The sequence below is a fragment of the Branchiostoma lanceolatum genome, chromosome 6 (genome assembly GCF_035083965.1).
Source record: "Branchiostoma lanceolatum isolate klBraLanc5 chromosome 6, klBraLanc5.hap2, whole genome shotgun sequence".
NCBI lineage: Eukaryota > Metazoa > Chordata > Leptocardii > Amphioxiformes > Branchiostomatidae > Branchiostoma > Branchiostoma lanceolatum.
Window position 1 is genome coordinate 16,053,268 of NC_089727.1, and position 8,639 is coordinate 16,061,906.

At 40.6% G+C, this 8,639-nt stretch overlaps 2 protein-coding genes across 2 annotated transcripts; both read left to right on the forward strand.

Moving 5' to 3' along the window:
* The first annotated feature begins 3,867 nt into the window (after positions 1-3,867).
* On the forward strand, positions 3,868-5,667 carry LOC136437496 (tripartite motif-containing protein 2-like). Its single transcript, XM_066432114.1, has 4 exons — positions 3,868-4,567; positions 4,841-4,915; positions 5,228-5,443; positions 5,624-5,667. The coding sequence occupies exons 1-4, from the start codon at positions 4,037-4,039 to the stop codon at positions 5,648-5,650; spliced, it is 849 nt and encodes a 282-aa protein (XP_066288211.1). The 5' UTR covers positions 3,868-4,036; the 3' UTR covers positions 5,651-5,667.
* A 757-nt stretch (positions 5,668-6,424) lies between these two features.
* On the forward strand, positions 6,425-8,625 carry LOC136436838 (uncharacterized). Its single transcript, XM_066431196.1, has 3 exons — positions 6,425-6,810; positions 7,389-7,562; positions 7,984-8,625. Exons 1-3 carry the CDS (start codon positions 6,592-6,594, stop codon positions 8,107-8,109), a joined length of 519 nt encoding a protein of 172 aa, XP_066287293.1. The 5' UTR covers positions 6,425-6,591; the 3' UTR covers positions 8,110-8,625.
* The last annotated feature ends 14 nt before the right edge of the window (positions 8,626-8,639 follow it).

The window sequence follows — 8,639 nt, forward strand, 5'->3', positions numbered from 1 at the left end:
AGAGTTGGGATTGTATACTCTTCGTTGGGCCTTATTCTGAACAAAACAAGAACACACAGAAAGCCACAGCTGATGTGCTGTCTTTTAAAGCTACAGAGAATACCATTCTTGTCTTCTTTTGATTTTGTTTCAATGTCTACGCTCGAACTCACTTATATAGCCAAGAAATGTAATCCTAAACCTGAGCATGTGAAAACATAAAACCCATCGTATCTGTTGTGGTAGCTTTGATTGTCGACTTTCATTATCTTAAAGATGATCCATGGGTTGCTTGTGACGGACCCTCATGTGATAAAAGCACATTCCTTCATTAGAATTAACACAGGAACGTGATGACTTTTTTGTCTTATCAAAATGATGAAGGCCTATTTTGCAATTACTGTGAATGCAGAAATGTTCGCGGTGGTTTTATGTTCGCGGTTTTCACGGCGACCGTTTCACCGCGAACTCAAAACTATCGCGAACATTTTTGTCAAACATTGTAGCAGTAAGTGACTATAGCGCTGCCGCAAACTTAAAACCACCGCAAACACTTCATTTTCGCCTTAGCACGAAATAAAAACCACGCGAACTTAGATGCATTTCCAGTATTGCTTAGAAGTCTTTGTTTTATATAACGTTGGCCAAACAATTGCAACTTTTGCAATGGCGTAGAACAGCAATAAACAAACAAACAAAAACGCAAACTACTTCTACTTCAGATGTTGGTATCACCAACTTTTCCTCACTACCATCACCCTACCGCTATTCCCTGTGGGAAGAGTAATAGTTTTTCTCGCCTCCCTTCCTCTTTCCGTTCCCCTCTCCTTGGGGAAAACCTCATCCGTCTTCACCACGTGCGTTCCCGTATCAAAGTCAAGCATCGACAGCTCCAATTCTAACCCTCTAATCACAATCAACTAACTCCGGCAGGAACTCGATCAAATCGATAACATTTGTGTAATTGATTTCGGGTTCGATACGTGACAATTGTCTCCGCCTATCTGATTTCTAAGACACTATTTCTGGTTGATGGTAAAATAAACACTAAACCAAGCTGTTCTCCTAAGGTCTAAACGAAGTCGTGTACATGACTGTAAAGAACAATGTTTTTCATACTTTGATTAGTGCGCCATTATATATTTGTAGTTTTTGGAAAAGTTGCCAACATATGCCGTATGTTCTTATCTTAATGTAGGCAATTACAACGTAATTAATCAAATTTAGCCGGAACTCAGTGACAGAAGATTGACAAGACATATTTCTCCCAGGAGGCATCCTCTTTGTTTCAATGAAATAAGACCACACCTTAAGAATTTATAGACAAAGAGCGTATGTGTAATTATTCAAATTCGTCATGGCTCCATTTAAATCGATACTGCATACAATGTTACCAACCAATTTATTACGTCATCTGATGACGTAGTGATAGCTTTGTGGTCACGTTTTCCTCTCATATGAATATGTCTACCCTACTGCCTACGTGCACAGGCCAGAAACTGGCCCCTAGCTTTCCAGGTGGATCCTCCAAGAAGTCCTGTCCCCTGCCCTAGCCTCTGCTTCCCGAATGTTTAACACATTGTCCTTCACAAACTGGGCTTTCAATCTCTTAGGTGTGCTTCCCCGGGGTCTGGGGGTAGCGAACTCCTGGCTGTAGGCTTTGTAGACTAATGTTTGTGAATATGGCACAATACTATTCCATGCTCGGTTCTTCAAGTTGGCTATGCAAATCAGAGCAATTCCATTTGAACTCTCAACAATTGATAAGAGTAAGGTCCTTTGATTGCCACTTTTCCATATGTACTCACCCCGACCCCATAGTTTTAAGCAAATGCGACGTCCCTAAAGTGATTGTTTGATAATAAAAAAAGTATTGTTCCGCCTTTTGAAACTATTTCAAAACAGATTAGACCGTTCGAATTCCTTTCCTTAGAAAAAAAAGGACTTGGCCTTTCTGTAAATATGGGCTGCAGACCGCAAAGTTTATAAATGAATTCTCTGATAAAAGTATACCGGTGTTTGAAACTTAATTGTCAATCTTCCTCGAAAGTTAAACTTTTATAAGAATATTAAGAATATTTCTCATATTGTCTTGTTTTCTTAAGACAAAGGATATAGTGATATCTTGGATATATTACAGGTTACAAAGTCCGAGATAAAGAAACCGTATATCTGTTACAGTTTATCTCTGGTGTTAATCCTATTCTTTCTGCTCAGTAATCCTGATGCGTTCTAACGTAAACAAGTCAGATTATAAAGGTGTTTAATCCCGTTTAAAGCCACGTGGATAATAGCTTAGCTAGATGAGATGGCATTGAAAGAAACAATGAAAACAACACATTTAAAGCAAAGAAAGACTTTTGAAAATGACACTTGCCTTGAAATCATGATTGTCACTGTATCCAATTAAAGTTTGAGGGAAGCTGGGGTTATATAAGAAAATATCTGTTCAAAAGTCTTCTTTGAACGATGAAAAATCTAGTGGCGCAAAACGTTAGTTTACAAGCAAATGTTGCAACTGGAGAGTTGGGATTGTCTAATCTTCGTTGGGCCTTATTCTGCATAAAAGAACGCACAGAAAGCCACAGCTGATGTGCTATTTTTTAAAGCTATAGAGTATACAATTATTGTCTGCTCTTGATTTTAACTTAATGTCTACGCTCACTTATATAGCCAAGACATGTAATCCTAACCCGAGCATGCTAAAACTTAAACATAAAACCCATCGTATCTGTTGTGATAGCTTTAGGTTGTTGACAACTTAACTTATCGTAAAGATGATCCATGGGTTGCTTGTGACGGACCCTCATGTGATAACAACACATTCCTACATTATTAACACATGAACGTAATGACTTCGTTATCTTATCAACATGACGAGGGCTAGTTTTGCAATTACTGCCTAGAAGTCTTTGTTTTACATAAAGATAGCCAAAGGGAGGTTTAATCAAACCTTGGTTAGCCAAACAATAAACAAACAAGTTAACAAGCAAACAAAGTCACACAAAAATGTGGAAGCCAACAGACCGACTTTCTACTTCAGATGTTGGTATTACCAAGTTTTCCTCACTACCATCATCTTACCGCTATTCCCTGTTGGAAGGCTAATTGTAGTTTTTCTCCCCTCCCTTCCTCTTTACGTTCCCCTGTCCCCAAGGAAGAACTCATCCGTCTTCACCACGAGCGTTCCCGTATCTCAGGCAAGCATCGACAGCTCCAATCACACTAACCCTCTAATCACAATCAACTAACTCCGGCAGGAACTCGATAACATTTGTGTAATTGATTTTAGGTTCGATACGTGACAATAGTCTCCGCCTATCTGATTTCTAAGACACTATTTCTGGTTGATGGAAAAATAAACAAGACAAAGCCGTTCTCCTAAGGTATTTGATTCCTGATCTGAATTTCATAAAGAACAATATTTTCTTACTCTAAATAGTGCGCCATTATATATTTTTTTTAGTTTTTGGAAAAGTGGTCAACATATGCCGTATGTTCTTATCTTAATTTAGGCAATTACAACGTAATTAATCAAATTTAGCCGGAACTCAGTGACAGAAGATTGACGGGACATATTCCTCCCAGAACTGGCAGAAGGCGTCCTCTTTGTTTCAATCAAATAAGACCACACCTTAAGAATCTAGTCACAAAGAGCGCATGTGTAATTATTCAAATTCGTCATGGCTCCATTTAAATCGATACTGTATGCAATCAGTTACCAACAAATTTATTACGTCATCTGATGACGCAGTAATAGCTTTGTGGACACGTTTTCCTCTCAGATGAATATGGCACAATATTATTTCACGGTCCGGTCTTCATTCGGCCATGCAAATCAGGGCAATGCCATCTGACATCTTAAAAGTGAATCATTTTGATTTTGATTGCAACCTCTGTGTTCATACCCTGTAGTGTTGAACGAATGCAACGTCACTAACGTTATTGATTTGTAATGATTCCTTGGCAACAACGAGATTCTTGTACAAGAATGAGGCCATAGAACAAACTGTCGAACGTCAGTCAAGATCAAAACAAAACAACATTGTGACGCAGGATGTATCACCGACCGATAGCTTTATGGTTCGTTATGGCCGCAGAAGTTCAACAAAATATCGTCTGTAGTATCTGTTTGGAACTCTTCCACTGTCCAGTGGTTTTGCCGTGCAGCCATTCTTTCTGTAAGAAGTGCATATCGGACTGGGTGGACATGTCTTTACACAGACAACGCGCGGAAAGTTTCACCTGTCCGGAATGTCGAATGCCGTTCAACTTGAACCGGGGTGGAGTCGAGGCTCTTCCGTTCAACCACGCTCTCTCAAGCATGGTGGGCGCTTACAGAACGTCTGGAAATGGCGGGAATTTTCTGAGCGCAAACGGAAACGCTAGATTGGTTCAGGGAATGGGGACTCAAGGGGTACAGATGCCCGGCAGGTGTAGGGAGCACGGCAAGAGTCTCTTGATGTACTGTATGGCCTGTGAGGAGGAGTGCTGTCTGCAGTGTATCAAAGAGCCGGGAGGAAAACATCCGGCCAGCTCACCGCAACACAACGTCAAGAACAAGTACGTGGCGACGTCGTTGAGAAAGGTGCGTCAAGGAGTTTTATGCTAATCAATAAGAAATAATTGTTTGATTTTTTTATGATTAAGAATTGGGGGAATTTTATGATAATCAAGAAACAAATGACCGAAATGTGCACCATATGCTTTCCTTCAACCGCGTACACACGGCGCGACTGATGTGAAGTGTGCACATACATACTTCTTTAGCTTAGAGAATAATGGTTGACAGATGAAATTTATGAAAAACATAATAGTTTGATAAAACCCACTTTTTACGGCAAAGTTTTCCTTTTTGTAGGTTAGTTTGATGGACATCTCAATAGGCAGCAGGAAAACACAGGAGAAGATCTCGGATATGGAGACAGCGTTGTATGTGAGTACTGTCCATCATCTTCCGTTACTATGGTAACGTCTAATGAAGATGAAGAAAGCAACGACTGTTCGTTAAACATTGAACTGAGGATATAGCTATGTGTTTGGCCCAAGGGATGGACCAAATCTATTCATTCGTTTATTTATTTACAGGGCAGTACTGTCCATCATCTTCCGTTACTATGGCAACGTCTAATGAAGATGAAGAGAGCAACAACTGTTCACTGAACATTGAACTGAGGATATAGCTATGTGTTTGGCACAAGGGATGGACCAAATCTATTCATTCATTCGTTCATTTATCTATTTATAGAGCAATACTGGAAAGGCTATAAACGAAATAAAATCGCAGATGGAAGCCATTAAAAAAGCATTGGACATGAAGACGGCACAAATGATGGCGGCGGTACAGTCTGAGAGAGCAGAGAAACAAGAACGGTTAGACGCCATTAGGAGAGGTCTGAACATCATCCGAGACGACTCGAGATTTCTGTTGGGGGAGGGGGGAAACTCGGAGAAATTCCTAAAGGTGAATGTGTCTTTTGTATCTATCATTTCTGTTGCATAAACGTTGCATAGACGTTCAATTATGTCGTTCAGTTTGTACGGTCTTTCGTTCAAACATACACTACTGGATTGCTACCATTTATCCTTAGTCAACGTGCAAGACTCTGTACAAAACTGATGCATTTATTTTCATCATCAACAGGAGGCGCACGCTGTCCAAGTAAGGTGAGTATCCGATAGGACTACTGTACGATAGGGCAATATGAAAGGGTTTGTCTTGATAAAGGTGATGGTTGTATGCTAATGATAGGATGCCGAAGTAGAGTTGCACTTGTCATGGGTTGTTTGTAAAAGCTATTGGATAGGTCTTTGAGGTTATGACTAGCACATGTTTGAAGCACATGCTCTGATATGATTGCGTTAACAAGAGAAGAATATAAGTGTTGTGACACAGTGTGTTTCTAGCTCTCTAGAGTGGCAATGATATCATGAGCGGGAGTCAAGAGTAAGACAAAATGAACAGAATGTTTTTCTTCTTCTCGAACATTTAGGGCAGCAGCAATATGTGCAAATCAAGACTGGAACGACCACAGTTTGGGTCGTGTGCAAAAGATTCCATCAGAGCGACAACTACAGACGGTAAAGCGCGCCATTGACAACATTTTCTGTCAGAAACCCACAAACAAGCTTCAAGTACACGGCGATGGATGGCCAAGCTTCGAGCAAGCGAGATCTGAGTTCACACCGAGTAGTGCCCACGATGCTGGGACAAAACAGCAACCATCACAAGGCTTTGGTGACAGAAGGAACAGCAATACGAAAGAAAACAAGGCTCCGTTGGTCACTTACGGGGTAAGAGCATGATCTTCATTTCGTAATCACGGAAATGGAAATGTAAAAGTAAGGTCATGCACTAACAGGTCCCGATTTGAACGTGGTGTTATTCAAGCACGTAGTCGAGACTTTTCCATTAAAAAAAACATTTTTTCCTTCTTCTAACAGAGACCGTATCGGATATTGACAAAACAACCAGAGTCGACAGTTTCTTCTACAGTGAACACACATCTGGCACCAGACCTGCAGCTTTTCCCGAAACTATCTATTTCTGGTACGTCACCACTTCCGACGATTGCCGAGGAGATCCCGATCGCTGACGACGGCACGCCGAAAATGACCGAGTCGATGCCCAACGAACCGACGAACGTACACGCGAATTCTGGAAATGCAAGCTTAAGAAGAGGACAAGAAGACATACGAGCAAATACCTTTTCAAAGCTCACAAAAGAAAACCAGAAAGAAGAGGAAATAATGTTTCAGCAAACTGCTAAACTGTTTCTTTGGGAGTCGGATCGCACAGACTGGAAAGAACACGGAGCTGGCGATCTGAAAGTGTGTAACGTTTCATGTAACGTTACTGATAATGGTTATATACTCGCGTACCCTAGCCACAGTAATCCACATACAAAATAACGCTAGTTCATGCTATTGTTTCAAAGAATCAATTCAGTAAAAAGTACACTTTTTATATTGTCTTATGTGATAGCTTCGTTACATATGCAATACCTGATTACATGTAGTTTCTTACTTAAAACTGATTATTTATCCCATCTATATTTAGTTCAGAAAAGTATTGTAGCCTAAAAACCTCATAATCCGAAATGATGGGTATAGTAGTATTTTTATTACAATCATTTTGATGAAAGAAAGGATAGCTGGGGTGTCATCCCATTTTTTCCACCCAAAGAAGATGTCAATATCAAATTTATTCAAAGTAAAATTAGATAAACCAGCAAAATACCACTATACCCATTATTTGGATTATCACATTTCTTTACATTACTTTTCTGAACTGAATAAATGGGTTAAATAATCAGTTATTCTTACTTTTCAACGAAAATTAACATTAAATCCATGTCAACGATCATTTCGCCACTAATTTCCCTAACTTGTTTAATATTTCCTGGCAGATACTTCGGCATAATGTGACGGGTAAGGCCCGTGTCCTGATGTGGAGTGACGGCACGTACAGCGTACAGGCGAACCACTACATCACGGCGGACATGAACCTTGTGGACGACAAAATCGGTGGGGAGAACGCGCTGGTCTGGTCAGGCATCGACGCGGCAGACGGGTCACGGAAGGTGTCGTCTGCAGAGGCTTTTTTTTATTTGTTTAAACATTACTGAAATCATTGCTATTACCTTTACCTACAAGGTTGTATTTTGGTGCCGTTTGTGTCTATCTGTTTGTTTGTTGACAGTTAAACTTGAGAAGCTGTGGATGAATCATTATGATATTTGGCAAGTTGGCAGGGGTCGGGAAATAAGAGGTCAAGTTCGACAATGGGCTCCCTAGCGGCTTTCTAGGGTACTGCAGCGAAACTTCCGGTTTTGATATTTTTAGTAAATGTTGCTGATTTCACAGATGTAGATGAGATACGAAAGCCTCTATACTTTTGTCGTGTCAATATGCTGCAGTGGTGCTATAAGCCCATGAAGCACATATATCCTTGCTAAAAATATGTCAATTCAGCTCCCTTGTCGTTATTGCCATGTTCTCCAGGAGGCGTTCTTTGCGGCGGCTTTTTCTGAGCCTGACGCCGCTATTCTTTACAAGAAGGTGTTTGAGAGATGTGTGGCAAGGGAGATGGCGAAGGAGCGGGCGGCCGCGGCTAGCAGCACGCCTTGAGCACATCGTGAAGATACAGTGTATTTGAAGATGAGATCGTGATGGGAGTGATACTGGTAATGCTAGGGTCACATTTCCAATCCGGGGCCCGGCCGGGCAGTCTTTGGGAACGAAAAAAATGATATAAAGGACAACAAAAACACTAAACGTACCTAAAATTATTTAAGAGCATAGCTTGTGCAAATTTATGGACATACACTTTGATTTTTCGTTTCCGCAAACAGCCCGGCCGGGCCCCGGTTAGGAAATGTGACCCTAGCATAAAGATGTACGGAGTATTTCAACAAAACCGACGTCCAAAGGTCCATCATCCAATAGCGGTATCATTGATAGTTATAACGGTTGTATTTTTGTTAGACAGCAAAATATGAATGCAGCATGGTGATGGACTTGGCAGACTTTGGGTGTTTGAATTAATTTCTATTAAAAGAAAGTTGATGAACTATGTCATCAAACGGAAATTCCACAAACATTTTTGCAAGGTGTTCTTTTGTAACCATACATTTAGTCACACAACACAACACGACAAG